Source organism: Nylanderia fulva, unplaced genomic scaffold, assembly GCF_048542155.1.
Source record: "Nylanderia fulva isolate GAGA-0341 unplaced genomic scaffold, ASM4854215v1 Scaffold37, whole genome shotgun sequence".
Lineage (NCBI taxonomy): Eukaryota > Metazoa > Arthropoda > Insecta > Hymenoptera > Formicidae > Nylanderia > Nylanderia fulva.
In genome coordinates, this window is record NW_028190444.1 from 952,098 (window position 1) to 971,316 (window position 19,219).

General features: G+C 28.2%; 3 protein-coding genes across 6 annotated transcripts; 1 reads left to right on the top strand and 2 right to left on the bottom strand.

Annotated features, from left to right (window-relative positions):
• The first annotated feature begins 1,841 nt into the window (after positions 1 to 1,841).
• Cyp301a1 (Probable cytochrome P450 301a1, mitochondrial) lies at positions 1,842 to 9,054 on the top strand. Of its 2 annotated transcripts, XM_029318960.2 has the most exons (11): positions 1,842 to 2,028; positions 3,241 to 3,711; positions 4,349 to 4,465; positions 4,562 to 4,638; positions 5,043 to 5,244; positions 5,847 to 6,009; positions 6,222 to 6,391; positions 6,557 to 6,635; positions 6,886 to 7,086; positions 7,446 to 7,565; positions 8,036 to 9,053. In XM_029318960.2, the coding sequence occupies exons 1-10, from the start codon at positions 2,006 to 2,008 to the stop codon at positions 7,551 to 7,553; spliced, it is 1,611 nt and encodes a 536-aa protein (XP_029174793.2). In that variant the 5' UTR covers positions 1,842 to 2,005; the 3' UTR covers positions 7,554 to 7,565; positions 8,036 to 9,053. The 2 variants fall into 2 exon arrangements, with proteins under 2 accessions (XP_029174793.2, XP_029174792.2); XM_029318959.2 differs by having other exon boundaries at positions 7,446 to 9,054.
• On the bottom strand, positions 7,356 to 15,505 carry LOC114943372 (putative cytochrome P450 49a1). The gene is made up of 11 exons (XM_029318962.2): positions 15,441 to 15,505; positions 12,360 to 12,568; positions 11,378 to 11,624; positions 10,869 to 10,985; positions 10,620 to 10,696; positions 10,010 to 10,205; positions 9,627 to 9,786; positions 9,379 to 9,548; positions 9,150 to 9,228; positions 8,717 to 8,914; positions 7,356 to 8,038 (listed from the first exon to the last, which is right to left on the bottom strand). Exons 2-11 carry the CDS (start codon positions 12,559 to 12,561, stop codon positions 7,931 to 7,933), a joined length of 1,554 nt encoding a protein of 517 aa, XP_029174795.1. The 5' UTR covers positions 12,562 to 12,568; positions 15,441 to 15,505; the 3' UTR covers positions 7,356 to 7,930.
• LOC114943370 (RNA-binding protein 28) lies at positions 15,383 to 19,134 on the bottom strand. Of its 3 annotated transcripts, none has more exons than XM_029318957.2 (12): positions 19,050 to 19,134; positions 18,884 to 18,972; positions 18,669 to 18,802; positions 18,330 to 18,498; positions 17,982 to 18,247; positions 17,539 to 17,891; positions 16,917 to 17,361; positions 16,650 to 16,818; positions 16,338 to 16,555; positions 16,099 to 16,248; positions 15,714 to 16,013; positions 15,383 to 15,617 (listed from the first exon to the last, which is right to left on the bottom strand). In XM_029318957.2, exons 2-12 carry the CDS (start codon positions 18,900 to 18,902, stop codon positions 15,495 to 15,497), a joined length of 2,346 nt encoding a protein of 781 aa, XP_029174790.2. In that variant the 5' UTR covers positions 18,903 to 18,972; positions 19,050 to 19,134; the 3' UTR covers positions 15,383 to 15,494. The 3 variants fall into 3 exon arrangements, with proteins under 3 accessions (XP_029174790.2, XP_085341546.1, XP_085341545.1); XM_085485420.1 differs by having other exon boundaries at positions 18,884 to 18,968; positions 19,050 to 19,118; XM_085485419.1 differs by having other exon boundaries at positions 18,884 to 19,115.
• Positions 19,135 to 19,219: the final 85 nt, after the last annotated feature.

Here is a 19,219-nt window from a genome sequence, read left to right on the forward strand (position 1 = left end):
ACTGTATATAATAATGATAGGAAAAACTATATTCTCTTTCAATATCAATGACATAAAAGTGAAAAAAATACATGTTCTTTTTTTATTTTTGTTTATTTTATATTTTTTAATTCAATAATTTGTGCAATTTTTTATATAACAGCTTGGCATAGTGCTTAAACAAGAAAATGTATAAATTACATATATAATACATTAACAATACATATAAAGTAAATATTTATTGCATTGTCAAATATATACTTTATATATACTTATATAGATTTATTTATTTTTAGGTATATTAAAATAGATATATTAAGTATATATATATATATATATATTATGTATGTTAGGTATATTGTGGTATATTATTTATTTTTAACTTTTTTGTTTTTAGTTTTAACTTGATTATTTTTCTTATTTTAATTTATACTAGATAAATATGTGAGTAATATTATACAAAGAGTGATAATATATATTTACATTATGATACTGACAATATAGGACTCAGGATTGTATTCCCTTGCATCGTCACCAGTGCTACCATGGATAGATGATCTCTGTGATCATTTTTCATTCTTATCTTAATCCCATAACTCCTCGATGTCAATTCTACATTAATTTATGGAGTGTACGAGCCCAAATATGGTATGTAACAAAATAAAAGTATATAATGTCCTATTCATTACATATACATATACATATACACACAATACATATATATATGGTTGCTTTTTAATGAAAAGCTTATGTTTGCCTGCACTCAGAATAAATTCGAGAATTAATATTAATTTATAAGAAAAAAATATGGTAGTTAATATAATAAAAAATTAAATTGTATATAATATTAAAATTTATTATAGTTTATAAAGAATTAAAATTTTACTTTAGAGGAGTACTTTAGAGAAAGATGAAAAATTAAAGAAACAAGAATTATTAAAAATTTAATTTTCAAAAATTTTGATTAAAAAGAATGATACATTATTTAAAAAGTAAGATATTTTAATTATATAATAAGATCTCTGAAAAAAAATATAAGAATAATATTGATAAGGTACTTTTATTTTCTTATAACGATATTATAATTTTCTTTTTTTCTTGACAAAAGATTGATTGGAGATATATCTGTTTAATTTTAGGCAGTAATTATAAAATTTTGAAAACCAATCTTAATTGGAAAAATATAAATTGATTAGATTAAATGCGATACATATACATATATCTCTGAATTACAGATAATAGTACACCACATTTAATTGTAATTAAATTTTAATTAATTAAATTAATCGGCGTAAAATTTAATTATTTCCGCAGTGAAATTTCTAATTATATAATTCTTCACTTCTTGCTCTAATGTTTCTTACCATTCAAACAATAGGCAGCTTAATATAATTAACTACTATTCTAATTAACAAAATAATATTAATAGAAGTACAAAAAGTGTATCTGCAAATTGATTGATATCTTTATATTTCTCATAAGAGATACTTTCAATTTTATATTTTCATTTTAATCAAGCTTACATGAAAGTATACGTATTGTATTAAATAATATGTATTATATTAAATATGCAAGTATACATAACATCATATTATAATATGATGCAAATTGATCGAAGATGAACACAATATAACACAAAAGGAGATGATAAGACTTTTTCTCCTTTTATTTGTAGTGAAGAAAGGTATAAAAGAAAATAGAAGTAAAGAAAAGGGACTAAAAGATCGCGTGTTAAACGAGTTTTATTCAAGATTTGGGTCAGTTTATGGAAGAAGGAGGCAATTTCATCAATGGGAGGGGGCATTCGCATCGCAGATCGCGTCTGGCGACCTTCTTCGTGTCTTCAAGCGCGCATAGTTTTCAGTAACGGTGTATCCATAAGGCGTGCGTTAACATTGATAATCCCTCTTTGTTTGTTATCACCCTGGAAATGTGTATGTCAGTGTAAAAACATATTGTGTGTGAAAGAACGAAATTGTCACTTCAAATTACATTTCGGTCTTTGGTGAAGAAGTGCATTTCGACGATGCTGTCCTTCCGCGTTATCAGGTGCGCTTATATCAAATAAAATTATTACGAATACGGGGATTGACTGCGCTCATAATTGCGATAGACATTTTTTAATAATTAAAACGTAATATAGGATTCCACATAAATTGCTGATATTGAAATTAATTTGCGAAAAAAGAGATTTTCTTTTCTTAAGCAAAGTAATTTTAATGCGCGGGAGAGAAATGCCTTTCGCGGAAGAGCGACTTTCCACAGCAATTTTCTAACATTAATTATGTTTTACGCCGTACAATAGTTGCACGCGCTTGACATTGCAGTACGTCTGATAAATAATTCTAAATTTATTTTGACGTTTTTAATTTTTTCTTTATTAAATTATTAAGAAATCATTCATAAAAACCGGTGGAGTAAGATTTTGTTTGATGAAATAACAAAGAGATCCTTTTTTGCTTTCTTTATTTCTCATTATGTATATTTATTTATATTTCTGATACGTATTTTTCTTTAATCTTTGCATATTGGTTGATTTTAAATCCAGTCAAATTTTATTTCTGTCAATATATTTTAGATAAATCTCTTCTAAGGTGACAGTCGGATTAGGGAGTCTAATTAGATAGACGGTCTCTTCTCATAGAAAGAATTGAGCATTATAATTAATAAAAATGCAAAAGTAACAATTAACAAAAAGATAAGAAAAGTGAGAAAGAAGAAAAAGTGATAAAGAAATCTTTTAATTACGGAAGGACTATAAAAAAGAGAAAAGAATTAAATAAAAAAGAAAAGATGAAAGAATTGAAGATAATAGTCTTCGCATAAAACATCTAAACTATCAAAAAATATATTTAAAAAAACGTGAAATAAAATAAAAAATAATTTGTAGACTGTATGCAAAACTAGTATATTTGGTTTTATGAAAAAAAATTTCAAAATTTGTATATTAGCATATTTAATCAAGAGAAAGTATATTTCATCGGGACAAGTTTATACTAACATGAATTATGTAAAGTATACAATCAATTTAATTGCTAATATAAATTTGTTTTTCGATTTTTTCTCATTTTATACGACATATTCAAATGTATCTCTTAAAAATACACGTATAAATTAAAATAAATATTAAATTTTTTTTCAATATATTTCAGTAGTTACAGTAGTATTTTTTTTTATTTACAATGCCAATCATTACGCGATTAAATTATAATAAAAATCATACTTTTTGTAAAGAATATTGACGAATGATCGATTTTTCAGAATAAAGTCGTCCTTACGAATTTCGGGGTCGCAACCTCGAGAATCGTTCTGTCAGAAGAGTGTTCTTCGGCGAGATTTATGCAGTGGCACCATCGCATCCGAGTGTCCTCATGTGTCGTCCCCGGCGACGATCACTTCGTCGCATGTCAAATCGTACGACGAGGTGCCAGGTCCCCGGCCGATCCCTATCCTGGGCAACGCTTGGCGAATGCTGCCGCTCATCGGCCAATACCAGATCTCAGACGTCGCGAAGATCTCGCAGATGTTCTACGACGAGTATGGCAAGATTGTACGATTGAGCGGCTTGATTGGTCGTCCCGATTTGCTTTTCGTTTACGATGCCGATGAAATAGAGAAAGTGTACCGACAAGAGGGCCCGACGCCCTTCAGACCTTCTATGCCCTGTCTGGTGCGCTACAAAAGTATCGTGCGCAAAGACTTCTTCGGCGAGCTACCTGGCGTCGTTGGAGTGTGAGTTGAATAACAATGACGAGCGAATAATTTCTCGAGTCTTTATTCTCGGAACTAAAAATAAAAATAAAACAGAATCATTTAAGACGCGATGAGAATCAGCTGTCAAATTGTTTGAAAGGAGAAGCCAGTTTTTTATTTATTTATTAAGACATTTTAGATAATAAATATAATAAATTTTATAATATATATAGATAAAAAATAGTATTACCTATATTATTATATAGTATTACCTATATTAATAATAGTATTACCTATATTATTTATTAATATATTTATTTGGATAAAAGCAAAAATTATTTTTCTTTTGTTTGAAAAGTTTAATATCAAACACAAAGATATGACGAATTTGTTAAATAACGAAAAGCATGAAGAGGTATATATACATATACTTAAAGGTGTATGCAAAGATGACCTTCCAAACAATCTGTCAAAGTTTTTTCTGAATCATCTGTTATACCATATATGTATGTGTTATGCCGAATTTGAATAGTCACTTTCGACTTTTGAAATAGACCTTGTCCTCATTTTTTTTTAAGTGTTAAATGATCGGTGATGTATCGATGGAATGTCTACTTGTCTTTTCTCTGTCTATTTATTTTGACTTCATCTCACGTTAATTTATTTTTCTTATTAGACACGGTGAACAATGGAAGGAATTTCGTACGCGAGTCCAAAAACCCGTTCTCCAACCGCAGACCATAAGAAAATATATAACACCGATCGAAATAGTCACGGGAGATTTCATAAAGAGGTGAGAGAGAGAGAGAACGGGAAGTGAAATTGATATATTTATTAGCGACTCTATAAATGATGACTTTTTATATGCAACCTTTCTGATGTGTTGTAGAATAGAGAAGATTCAAGGGGACAACGGAGAAGTGCCCGGTGACTTCGACAACGAGATACATAAATGGGCCCTTGAATGTTAGTCCCTATTTTATATCAGTTGGTTACAATATTTTTTCCCAAATCTTGCATAAGAGATCACATCAATTATATATATAAAATTAGAATGACATTTTTTATTCACGCGTTGCATTTTTTTATCTATGCAATTTCTATTTACGCGCGATATATTAAGACTGTGTATTTTCACTTTTCCAGTTGTCTCTAAGATATGTATATGTACATTGTCAGTCAGAAAAGGATTAGATCTCTAACGGTTTGCGAGCGAGCGAGTGCATCCAATCTATCACCGACAAAAATAATCTCTCTTTCGCTCTTACTGGGGAAAGCCTAAGTTTCTCGAGAGCGCATTCTTGGCCATGCAATGATGTTCGTGATAGCATTCCTTGCTACGTACTATGAATTATACATTTGTTGAACAGGTATAGGTCGAGTGGCACTCGACGTCAGACTCGGATGTTTAGGTGACGCATTGTCTCCGAATTCTGAACCGCAAAAGATCATCGATGCTGCCAAATTCGCGCTGAGGAATGTGGCCGCCCTCGAACTCAAGGCTCCATACTGGAGATACTTCCCGACGCCCTTGTGGACTCGTTATGTGCGCAATATGAATTACTTTGTCGAGTAAGTTTACAAGAAGATTCCTATATAAGAAATAAAATATAATTAAAGCATAATTAAATAATTTAAAAAAATAAAGAAAATATATAATTAAAAAATAATATAGTTTTGAAATACTATTTTTTTAATATTTAAAAATTCTTTATATAATTAAAAAAACATAAGACAATTAAAAATGAAATAATTTAAAATAATGATATAAATAATTTAAATAATTAAATAAATAAAATAAACTATTTAAAAATAATTAAATAAATGAAATAAATAATTTAAAAAGAAAGTTAATCATATAGAAAAGAGAAAAATCATCCAAATCGTTTTCTTTTTTTTCCACGAGACAAATTCCTTTATTTAGAATTTAAATATGTGAAAGCGAATTCTTTTCTACCCCTTTTCGGCACTTCGTCAAGTCACTAACGGTATGAGTCTTGAAAATAGAAAGTTATATAAGATAATAGAAATTAAATAAGAATCCAACTGCCATAAAAAAATTTCTAGCAATTTAATTTAATTAGCAGATACTTTTACGATTATTAACGCTGAAATAGACGACAAATGATGGTAATTATTGTGACAACGATAACGTTGTGTGTTTTCTGTTTCAGAATTTGCATGAAGTATATCGACGCCGCGATTGTCAGGCTTAAAGATAAGAAAGCCATGGATGAGAGCGATTTGTCGCTGGTGGAACGAATTTTAGCGAAGGAGACAGATCCTAAGTTGGCTTACATCTTCGCTCTCGATCTGATATTAGTCGGCATTGACACGGTAAATAATACAATATTATAATTAAATATGATAAAATTATATACATATTATAAAATCATACGGGGATTACGATTATATCAATTATTATAACTTAACTGCAGCATAAGAGATGTTTAAAGCAATGTTTCTTTTCAATGTTAATTTATAATATATAGAGATATTATATAAAGATTTAAATAAAATGTATTACACTCATGTACAATAAATTACAGATATCAATGGCAGCGTGTTCAATATTATATCAATTAGCGACTAGACCGGAAGAGCAGGAGAAGATACATCAGGAGCTGCTGCAAATTCTTCCGGACCCTTCCGTTCCTCTCACAACGAGCCATTTGGATCAAGCGGTCTATATGAAAGCTTTTATCCGCGAGGTGTTTAGGTAATATTAAATAACGTTAATAAACACTTTGATAATAATTCAATTGCTAAATGACTGTCGCAATTTTTGTTCGCATATCTACAATAATGATTCAGTTACGTTTTGAAAAAATAAAGGAACGAAAAATAGAAAGATATTTCTCTAGTAAAAACGCGAACGTTGCAGGGTTTACTCCACTGTTATTGGAAATGGCAGAACGTTGCAGAACGATACCGTCATTTGCGGCTATAAAATTCCAAAAGGAGTACGTAACATTTAAATTTGCCTTAAAATAAAACGTCCTTCCATTATTGTTGTCCTCATATATCTTTATAAAATAAAATTTCGAGAAACACATTGTTCAATAAAATTATTCAAGTTCTATAATATTAAATAATTTTGTGTTTGCGCGCATATGCATGAAACTGAATGCTTTTTATATATATACATATGTATATAGTAATACGGAAATATCTTGTGATACATAAATATACATATATAAGGTATAATTATAGATTCAAGTTGTGTTTCCCACACTTGTAACCGGTAACATGGAAGATTATATCGCGGATTCGAAAACATTCAAACCTGCGAGATGGCTCAAGGACGACAACGAAAAATTACACCCGTTTGCCTCGCTGCCGTACGGTTACGGAGCACGAATGTGTTTGGGCAGACGATTCGCGGATCTCGAGATGCAAGTGCTGCTAACAAAGGTATAAAGCGTGTATTTTATGTGACTTTCTTATTTTATAAATAGGCGTTATTTAACTGGTTGCATCCTTAGACAAACAACTTGTTTTGCTCGAACGTATTTTCATTATAGAGAATCAATCATCTGATATAAATTTAATGTGTTAATTTTTTATTTTATTTTACAAAATAATTTTTTTTAAATTAAATTTGTTTAAGTAATTGACTTTTTAAGATTTTATTTATATATTGAATTATTAATTATGTTCTAAAAATTTAATTTTACACACACTTAATTAAAAAATGATTTTATTATTTAATAATTTTATCAAATATTAACAATTTAAAATAGCAATTGATTATAACGATATTATTTTTACAGCTCCTCCGATCATACAAGTTAGAGTATCATCACAAGCCACTAAAATACAAGGTCACTTTTATGTATGCGCCCGATGGAGAACTCAAATTTAAAGTAATAAAAAGATAGTTTTTATATTCTGTAAGTAAAATCTTGTAATATGATATTCTAAAATAGATTTGAAACAAAAAAATGCTAGAACAAAGGAAATGAAAATTTGGAAATTTTAATATATTGATAAAAATCTATAAATGCTACGCCATATTACATTAATAAAATTCGATTATGCATGTTACACATTACAGAGGTATTTAATCTAAATTATAAGAGTTGTATTTATTGTTCAAAAATGCATAATAATGTCGGATTATATTGATATACAAAACTTGTATGGGCTCATTCATATTTATATATTCTTTTGTTAAAATGCATTTTAGATATTAAACACTGATGATAAAAAATGTATGCATTTATTAAAGAAATTTTGTAAATATGAATATTTTTAATTATCTCTCGATAAATCTTAGCTTTAATGGTCCTTTTGGCGTGTACATCGGATTTACGTAATAGTCCATTTTTTCATAATGATATTCTATTTTATAAAATTGCAGAATCTGAAACAAAGGAGAAAAATATTTTTCTTTTTAATAATATAACAATAAAAATTAACGATTGAGGTCCTCGAAACAAAATGTTTCATTATTGCTGTGAAAATAAATGCGGTAATAAAAAATTACTTCATCAACTATATCATAAAATTATAGATTCGTACGCTGTACATGTTCATTTCTAAGACGAAGTATAAAATGTATAATAATTAGCAAAATTACATTGTACTATAAGCAGTTCTTGCGACATGTCAAATAATTATTATATAATTATTCTCGCTTTATGTAACACTTTCATGATAACTGTACAATAAAATCATTATGTGTAGTATACAATTAAAGAATTAAAAAAAATATTTATACAGGATAAGATAAAATTAATTTCCGTCGTTTAAAATTGATAGGTGAAAATAATATTAACTCGATGCAATTTTCTATCATTAATTATGTGAGAAGTACTCAATATATCAAATTTATCAGGAAGAGTTTATTGATGAAAATTAAAATTTCATTGCTACAAGTTATAGCATACTTTATGTTCCCAAATAGTAGATATTATGTACTAGGAGTAATCCGTCGACCTAAGTTAGTGAAAGTGCATATAGAATATTCCCACAAAACCTTTTTTTCTATACTTTGTGGCGACTTAGCGTACCTCCGACAATTAGAGGTCTTATTTCTCACCTTGCTAATGACGATAATCATTTCGAGCTCAGCAAATCGTCGCCCAAGACACATTCGTCTACCGTAACCGAAAGGAAGTGACGCGAATCCGTGACGGACTTCGTCTTCGCGTAACCATCGTTCCGGAAGAAATTCGTGACACCGCGGAAAGTACTTCTCCAAGTTACTAATGACATAGTGTTGAAATACCACATGCACCTGAGAACAATTAACATTCGCATAAACTTTGTATCTGTTTTCTCCTATTATATGTGATTGCAAAAATTCCTCTAATTGTAATTATAGTATGTTCAAAATGCAATAACTTGATTATAAATCTATATATTATAAATATAATTATTATAATTATTTATAAGAAATATATAAAATATTATATATAATTTGATTTATTAATAAATTTGTTGTATATATAATATAAAATTGTTTCGCTCACTCCTTTCGGCACGTGATAGTCACCGATTATAGTGTCCGAAGTTGTACTTCGCCCATTGCCTATGACAACTGGATACATTCTAATTAAAAATTTAAAAAACAAATTATGATATGTATATAATGATAATTATAGTTGAGGCAACATATACCATATATGCAAGAGTTGCAGCTACCAGGTTTATTGCGAAACGATGGATTTAAATATGAAAATCCACTTGATCTCAACGAACCTTAGAGTTTCTTTAATACACGCTCTTAAGTATTTTAAATTGTCGACGTTTATCGCTTCGAGAGGTGTGTTTATTTGCGGAAAGACATTGCAGATTTCTTCATATGCCAACGACTGTTTTTCCGGATGTAGCGCTAACTGATAGAGCACCGAGGCCACTGCAGTCGAGGTCTGCAAATATTTTCTTTCAAAACTCACATGTATGTGAATTGGAACGCAGAAAGTTAAGAAGTACAGTAAAATATTTACCGTATCAACGCCAACCAAGAATAAATCTAGAGCAAGAATAGAAGCCACTTTTGTATCGCCCTCGAGAGCTAAAACTCTTTCCAAAAGGGACAGTTCTTTGTCCGAATCGACGTTATTCTTGGCTCTCGACAGAGCGGCAGCTGTATACTTCGATATTGTACTAAAATGTAACAAATTAAACAAATGATCAAAAAAGATTAATATATCTTATTATTTTTACAGTATTTTTTATATTATTTATATTACATTAATTACATATTTTATTTTTAAAAAATAATCAATGTAATATAAAAAAAAACTTTCTTTTAAGAAAGGAAAAAGATTTTATTAATTTTTTCTTTAAAGAAAAAAGATTTACGTATATCGCGATTATGATTTTTTACCTGACAATAGTATCCAAAGCATTTACATATTGTTGCCACGTGGGTGTATTGAAGATTTTCCAAAAAGGTATCTTTAATTCGAGGACGGGCACGTTTTTGAAAAACGTGATCAATGAATCTATGAGCTTCTGCGTTTCCGCATCCGCGTTATCGTCCAAACAACCTAAACGCACATCTAACGCGACCCGTGCGATTGCTATTTAACAAAATTATTTATTACATTTATTTATTTTCTCACCTATTTATACTTATATTAAATTACTTATATATATAAGCTAATCTTTAATTATAAAAATTATTTCAAAGACCAGACTATATTTTTAAAGACATACAAATTGATTCATGTCAATTTTAATTTGAATGATCACAATTATTATCTTATTATATACAATTTAAAGATTTTAACTTTCTGAAATTCTTCTTTCCAAATTCTTTAACGAAAAAAGAAACTTTCCAGACTTTTTTCTTCGGTGAAGGAAAAACTCTCTAGCTTGTCACGTATATATAAGAGAAGCTTTTCATATACAAATTCCTCGAACAATTTAATATCTCTAGCAGAGAGCCAGAGAAACATTCTTTAAATCTTATCTACCTCATATCGTATGCTTACATTCTAAGGACCACTTGTGCATCTCATTGAGAAAGTCGTTAGGTACCTCGTGCTTGCCATCTCGTATTCTGGCTATTCTACAAAAAGGAGGAGAGAATAAATAACTTTTTGATGACCTGAGAATGATTAAGCAGGTGTGTCCGCAAATATTAAGCGGCGAGAGTCAAGCATGACTCGAAAAAGTAAAGTACCATTGTATAGTGTCTAGAATAGCATTTGTACGAAGAGCAAAAAAAAAGATTAACGAACCTGCGAAGTAATGCCTCACTCGCTTCCTCGATCGCGCCGATATACATCCTTGCGGTCCGGGGCTGCAGCATCACTTGCTGTACCTTGCTCCGAAAGTTGTACCAGCTCTCACCGTGACTGTATAAATATAAAAAAAGGTGAATCATAATATATATATATATATATATATATATATATATATATATATATGTAAGACATATAGAATTTAATTCTGTATCCTTGACATCATTATTTCAATGATCAATATACTCGATTAAATTTTTTATCTGACGGACGAAGTGGAATAAAAGTCATCTCATTATGCTATTTGATCAATAATTCAATATATATATATATATATATATTGAAATCAAAATAGTATCAGTATGAAATCAAAATAGTATGAAATCAAATAGCATAATGAGATGACTTTTATTCCACTTCGTCCGTCAGATAAAAAATTTAATCGAGTATATTGATCATTGAAATAATGATGTCAAGGATACAGAATTAAATTCTATATGTCTTACACGGCAATGACCCCGGGATTATCCTGAAAGAAGTCTTTCCGCAATACATGCTTGTAGTAATCGAGAGACGGCATGGAAGGTCGATGAGGCATTTTTTCTTCTCGCCGGAATATGCGCTCGATTTCATTTGCATCGTATACAAATACCATGTCCGGTCTGCCCAGGAGTCCTTCTACCTTCACAATGTCGCCATACTGGTCGTGCAATCTTTTTGACAATTTGTCTACCGCTTGTATATCGAAATCTCCTAAAATCATTTTTTATAAGATTAAATTTTGTAACAATAAGAGTCTTATTTTTTTACTTTCTATTTCTTATTTTAATAACATATATTAATTATAATCTATAGCTATAGCTGTTTTGCCGTATATACATCAGCTTGCACAAGTTTAATTATATTTTAATTATATATGTGAATATTCTATATATCAGAGTCTTCATTATTTCAAATATAGAAAAATTACTTTTTCTTCTGAAAAATCTTTTCTCAAAATTATATAATAAATATACAAATAACAAATGTATACTTGTCTATATGAAATACGCATGAGAACTTTTGAATATTTGACTTTTATGCTGTTTGTGCACTTGAAATTTCAAATTGAAATGTTTGCTAATTAAATATATTAATTCTCCTTATACGGATCGAATCAATCATATTTACAAAGAGATTCGTTAGTACTATCGATTATCTGCTAATGCTCTACGCAAATAAGCCAATATTTACATATCTCTCCAACCGGATTTGCTAAAAAGCAGAGCAAATCAGTTAATTAAAATGTAAATTAAAAAATGATTTTGCCTCTTCGTTAACTCAACATGTCTATATAGTTATATAATAAAGAAAAAAAAGAAAAAACTCATACAGTCGAAATAAGAGAGATTAAGAACCGTAAGGTCAAGGAGGTCCATGTATAAGTTTCTAAGAAGAATAGTCGGAAATGTACGACTTATTTGCTTTAGAGAAATTACTCAATTGTACCTAAGTAAGGCAGAAATCTCCAGGTGTTACCCAACAAAGGAATAGGCTTAGGTCCTGGAATCTCCGAGTACGGACGATGTTGCAATAAATCTTTTTCCCCGACGTCCACAGTCAAAGTGTCTAATGTCGTTTTGTTGCTCTTCGTTTCAAACCTGATGAATCGTCGTAATAATTCCCTCGTGTATTGTCTCAACGTAGCCATTTGTTAACTATACAATAAAAATGATTTAATTCAATTACAAAAAGGAGCAAAGAGCCGCAGCAAGACATACATCTTATATCTGTTACACAATTGAAACTCTAATTAATGTACTAATTATTGTACTAATGTACTAATTATTGTACTAATTATTGTACTAATTATTGTACTAATTATATTGTACTATATATACAAGATCGAAAATAATCTTTAAGAGTAAATTTTAATTTATAACATGTAAAATTTTAATTAAATGTTTTTTATAAAATATTTCTGCAAACATAAGAAATATATGTTCACATTTTATCCTTTATACGGTAATTTATAAAAATAATCACATTTTTTATAGAATTCTATGATGATTGATTTGAAAAATGCATGCAATACCGATTTCATTCGGGAAAGCTGCATATTAGATCGGAATGCAGTTTTTACGTGAACAAAATACGCATTCCGAACCGCCTGCATGTGATTTTTTGCATGCAAATTATTAATGCCACAGAGTAGGAAAGTGATTTCTGTGCATGGTGAATGTAATACGTGACACAACCGTATGATATAATGCACTCTTTATGCGAAAATGTCTTTGAATCGTTGTTAGAATGTTCAAGTGATAGAGAGCGCTAATTTTATGTCATTTCGTAAAGATGGACGAATTAATTAAGCATTCGATTCAAACTAGTCTGATAAAAAAAGAGAAAAAAATTATAATTTAGACAGAAAGTGACACTTTTTAGATCTATGAATTCGCTAACAAATAAACACTATACTTTCTAAAACCTCTGCATATATTATTACTGTAATATCTTAATATATATATCTGCATATATTAATTTTAATATCCCCTTAAGTATCAAAAGATGAGCATTCGACTAAGCACTTGTATCATATAATAATATGCATGACACATGACTATCATTTATGTACATTGTAAAATATAAATGACTGTAAAATATTTTTAGAGAGAGGAATATTTATCTTATTTATATTACTTTGCAATCTAGAAATAATTTTATAAAGTTCATAAAAGTAAATTAAAAAAGAATATTAATAAGTTTTAAATATAAATTTTGATGCAAAAAAATGAAATTGATTTACATACACATTTAAAGATATCGGATTATAATTATTAACTAATAATTTATATCAATTAGTGATATTAATATCAATGATGAAGAAAAAGAGACTTGAAAAGATAGAGTTGCATTTTTATAAATACGTACGAAATATCAATAGAAGAGATATATCGAATAAATCCTTAATCTCTTCAGAAAATAAAACATGTGCGAATATTTCGATACATTGAGTAGACAGCAGAAGTAGAAATACGAAAATAATTGTGACAATTGTCTTAGAGAGAAATCGCGATGTAGGAAAATCATTAACTGTGAAATTCGCAATTCATACTTGCGATGCACTCGTTGTCAATTGTCGCAACTTTCTCATAGATCGTCGCAATTACAATTTAGGCGTCGTTTAACGATGCGTATCACGAACACGCATTCGCATTAGTGTTCAATCAAAGTGCAACACAATGTAACATTTGCACGATTGTAATATAATCAAATATATATATATCATTTTGATCAAACAGAAAATTCATTATTTAGAAAAATAGAAAATATTTTCAATTATATGTAACTTGTTTTTCTTTATTGTATATATTAATTTCTTTGTTATATATTAATAATATTTATTTTTTAATGTGTGCGTCATTATTTTTAATTGAAATTTTTGAGAGCAATGTTTTATAAATTTTATTCATTTTTCATTAATTTTATAATTTTAATATATGTTAATTGTTCGCAAATTATAGTAATAAGTTGATTCGAATGTTATTTCATAAAAAATTAAAACTTTTATCATATATGTTATTTCATCACATTATCTTATTTATATAGATATATATTTAATATAATATATATATATATATATATATATATATATATATATATTAAATATATATATCTATATAAATAAGATGTGATGAAATAACATAATATATGATAAAAGTTTTAATTTTTTATGAAATAACATTCTAATCAACTTATTACTATAATTTGCAAACAATTAACATATATTGAAATTATAAAATTAATGAGAAACAAATAAAATTTATAAAACATTGCACTCAAAAATTTCAATTAAAAATAATGACGCACACATTAAAAAATAAATATCATTAATATATAACAAAAAAATTAATATATACAACAAAGAAAAATAAGTTACATATAATTGAAAATATTTTCTATTTTTCTAAATAATGAATTTTCGCTCTTTGATCAAAATGCCCTTTCTACCAACCAATAAAGAGCTTTAATAATTTTATTCTAATTAGCAAAAACAGTAATAATAAAATACAAATTTTACACTTGATGGTTTAATTATATATTTGATTAAAAATTAAGTAATCAGACAATGAAATGATTAATTATTACGGACAATTTTGAAATTTTATTTGAACAGATTCAACTTTTAAAAATCTTACCTCCTAGAATATGTTGTACGCGTGAAAAAACCACAATCTGACTGAAGTCAAGTTGCTTTGCTTAGTGGTAAAGTATACTTTATTGGAGGAAGTTTGAAAGAAAACCGTTCGCGAGTGGGAGAACGAATATAATTTCGAGAAGGGGAATTTATGCATGGGAAGTCTCTATGGAAAATAGAGACATAAAAGATATGACTTCAAAAAGAGAAAGAATAGAATACAAATGTTTCACACACATAGTTGTGTTTCACTTTGTATAAAATAATTTAATATAATATAAGGTAATAGGAATTAAGATGTACAATTTTAATAAAAAGAATTTTTTTAATTTTTAAAATTTTTAATTGTTGAATTCTTTCAATTCTATTAATTGAAATAGAACAATACTTACATTAAATAGTGATAATTATGTATAGTTAAATACATATTGTTCTTTCCAAATCCATTAAGATTCATACCATTTCGATTTTTTAAGATCAATATCTTTCAATTTGTTTCTATAATTATTTACAAGTACATTAAAGTCATCGTTTCTGTCTCTGTTAAACTTTTTTACTTGCTTCAGTGCCTGCAAAAAAATGACGAGAAGTATTTTACATAAAATATTGCTGTGTAAAAAAAACATTTAAAATATGTAAAGTTAAAAAAATCAATTTTTAGTTACTTTTCTGGCTTTAATTCGTTTAGCTGGTCTTTCTTCTTCAGCATCTTTGCTTTTTCTCTTATTTTGATTTGCAGGCCACAAAGGATTGCGATCGCGACTTTTCTGAATTCTTCTTTCCTTCGCGTTTACTAAAATGCGATTTTTAATTCGTTTAGCTGGTATTTCTTCTTCAGCATCTTTGCTTTTTCTCTTATTTTGATTTGCAGGCCACAAAGGATTGCGATTGCGACTTTTCTGAATTCTTCTTTCCTTCGCGTTTACCAAAATGCGATTTTCTATCGAAAACCCAACTATAGGTCTCTACAAACAATTTATAAAAATTTCGATAAAAAAATAACACAAAATAAACATAATTAATAATCGAAATAAATTGTTAACTACTTACTCTGTGTTTGGAAAATATATTTGGGTTGTTATTTAAACTCCTCAAAGCTTTAAGTGCATCGTCATGAGAGGTAAATGTAACAAAACCATATTCTTTTGATTTCCCTTTTCCAGTTGCATCAACATTTTTCAAATCACACATAACTCGCGCCTTAAAAATATTCTCATTAAATTAAAATTACTGTTTATATAATTTAATTATTAAAAACAACAAATTATATATATTTCTAATCTAATTACCTCCGTAATAATAGCTTTAGGTCCACTATAATTTTTACACAATTGTCTAAGTTGTGCATTGTCAAGATTGGGTGGCAAATTGTAAACAACGAGTCGCACTCTCGATACAAACATGTTCAAGTTACGCAATATCTGCGATTTCCATCGATCTAACTTCAAACGTTTTTGCATATCGGATACTGATACTTCCACTGCAGCTGGACTTCCAACTAACACAACTAGAAATTGACAACAGACATGTTAAAATTCTTTCTTATAATATAATATTTTTGTCTTATATAATATTATATAATACAATATAAATGTCATTACCTCCTTCTTTGATAAGATACAAATTTCTGGAATCCTTAATTCTTTGTTCTTTCAAGCTTTTTTTTGTTCCTATTTCGTTCTTGTGCAGTGCTCTATGCGCCTCCATTATTTGATCACGTAAACGTAACTCAGTTCCAGCCGACAAACACTTTTCAGCATCTTCAATGTTCTACAATAAAATGTTTCATATACTTGTTATTAAAAATAAAACAAAAATATATAAAAATTTAGCATCTGCAAATAAAGAGATAAATTAGCAAATTTTACCCTAAATTTAACAAATGCAGTGCCTTTGGAGTATTCGGTCAAAGAATCAATGCATACAAGAGCATAATAAATGGGTCCAAATTGCTCCATAAAACTTTTAAGTTCATCATTCTTAACAGAAAATGGTACATTTTTTAGGAAAACTGTTCTTCCTTCATTAACGTCATTAGATACTCGTCGCGGATGTTTTGCATCGGAATCCTCCTTTTCATTTTCCTCCTCTGTTTTAACATCAGATTGATCAATAGTAATATTGATATTATCATCATCATCATCATCATCATCATCATCATCATCATCATCATCATCATCATCATTATCGTTACTGTCACTATCATTTTCATCTTCATTATCTTCAACACTTTCTGTATCATATTTAATTTCTGTTTCTTCTTCCTCACATTCAATCTCCTCTTTTATATCTTCTTCCATGGTAACATCTTTGCTACAAAATTATAAAAATATTAGATTTTATGCTAAAAAATAGAAAGAAAGAGATAAAAAATTAAAAGAAAGATAAAAAAGAGAGAAATACAACAAAGTATTTAGTATTAAAAATTATGAAAATCTAGTTATATAAATTGGATTCATATATTGATACACAATTTGAATTTTCGAATACCTATCTGATTTGTTATCCTCATTCTCACTGTTATCAATTATTTTAACTTCTGAAGTATCATGTACTTCATCTTTGTCAATAATTTCATTCTTGATTTCAGGTTTTACATCAATATCGTTTAGAGAAAATTTATTCTTAGGAACAGCCCAATCAACTATCATAGGTCTATTCAAAAGAGATTGCATGTTTGCATAATGTATAGCTTTAGCAGCACTTTGCACAAGATTAAATTGTACAAACGCAACTCCAATTTGTTTTAATTGACCAGTTTTGCCATCAGATTTGTTTAAAATTTTTATTTCACTTATTTCACCGTATTGAGAAAAATATTCCTTTAAATTGTCCTCTGTAGCCTAAGAAAGTATGTTTGTTATTCAAAAATATTACATATAATTAACAATATTTAAAACATGTTCTTCTTATATATATTAAATATATAGTACCTCGAAAGATAAATTTCGTATTACAATTCTGGCTCGTTTTTTCTGTTTTTTCATCTTTTGAAGCTTTCTCTGTTTCTGCTTGTTCAAATTATCCTTCTCTTTTGTCAATTTCTTCTTAGATGTATTGTTAGCTTCATTGTTCTTTTCCTCAACATCTTGAGTTTGCTTCTCATTTTTATCAATTTCTTGATTTTTATTAAGGCCTTGCTCAAGTTTCTCACAAAATTTGGATTTTGATATAGCCCAATTACAACTTATAGTTCTTCCTATAAACATATAAAAAAAAATGCTGAAATAAAAATTATATTTCAGAAAGAAATTAAAGATCAACTCTACAAATATACGTACCAAGAAATTCCTTTTTATTGGTATTAAATATTGCTTTTGAAGCATCTTCTACATGTTTAAATCGTATAAAACCACATCCAACCAAGCTTCCGTCCGGGCGCTTTAAAAGATTTATTTCTGTAATTTCACCAAATGGCTCAAAAAACCTTTTTACATCCTTTTCGGTTACCTAATAAAACAATTATATCATAACTTTAAAATTAAGTATCATATATATATAAAATCAAATTAGCAGATATAAGTTGTATACATATATATGTATATATATGCTAATTTAAAACTTAAATAAATTAAAATATTATATTTTCTATTATATATTAAAAAAGTTGATATGTATACCTTAAATGATAAATTTCTCGCAATTATTCGAGAATTCTGACCATTTTCATCTGCATTGTTTGTATTGCTCGTTTTGTTAATCTTTCCTGATTTTATCTTTTGTCGATATATCCAAGATTTACCGTTTCTTTGTCCTAAACATATATAATACAAATGTCAACTATACAATTAATTAAACTAAATTACTATTTTCATAACATGACTGAAATTCTTACCATAACTTGGTTTGCCCATTTTTCACAAAAATTCACAAATATTAATTTCAGTCCTTTGTAATAAATATATATCTTATGTCTATTACTGTCTGAAAATAAAATCAAATTCTGTCAAATTGAATTATGAAATAAAATCGATCATTTATATAATTTGATTAATTTTTACAATTATAAACCACGCGAGCAAGAAACGCAACAAACGTTTATTTTGTAGGTTGTAATGGCACATGCTCAAGTTGCTGGAGTGTTCTAAAATCAAATCGTAAGATAAGTATTTTAACTGACCAATCAGGATAAAATCAATTAGGTTATTTTTCTGATTGGTTAATTCATTAT

Coding starts and splice junctions, on each gene's coding strand:
- LOC114943372 (XM_029318962.2), bottom strand. CDS start 12,561: ATGGCTACGTTGAGACAATACACGAGGGAATTATTACGACGATTCATC. Junction 10,986..11,377: donor AATCCCGGGGTCATTGCCGT/GTAAGACATATA, acceptor ATATTTATACAG/TCACGGTGAGAGCTGGTACA. Junction 10,206..10,619: donor GCACAAGTGGTCCTTAGAAT/GTAAGCATACGA, acceptor TTTGTTAAATAG/CAATCGCACGGGTCGCGTTA.
- Cyp301a1 (XM_029318959.2), top strand. CDS start 2,006: ATGCTGTCCTTCCGCGTTATCAG. Junction 2,029..3,240: donor CTGTCCTTCCGCGTTATCAG/GTGCGCTTATAT, acceptor TCGATTTTTCAG/AATAAAGTCGTCCTTACGAA. Junction 6,392..6,556: donor TTTATCCGCGAGGTGTTTAG/GTAATATTAAAT, acceptor CGAACGTTGCAG/GGTTTACTCCACTGTTATTG.
- LOC114943370 (XM_029318957.2), bottom strand. Junction 16,556..16,649: donor GTATCTTATCAAAGAAGGAG/GTAATGACATTT, acceptor GTCAATTTCTAG/TTGTGTTAGTTGGAAGTCCA. Junction 15,618..15,713: donor AACGAATTAAAGCCAGAAAA/GTAACTAAAAAT, acceptor ATTTTTTTGCAG/GCACTGAAGCAAGTAAAAAA.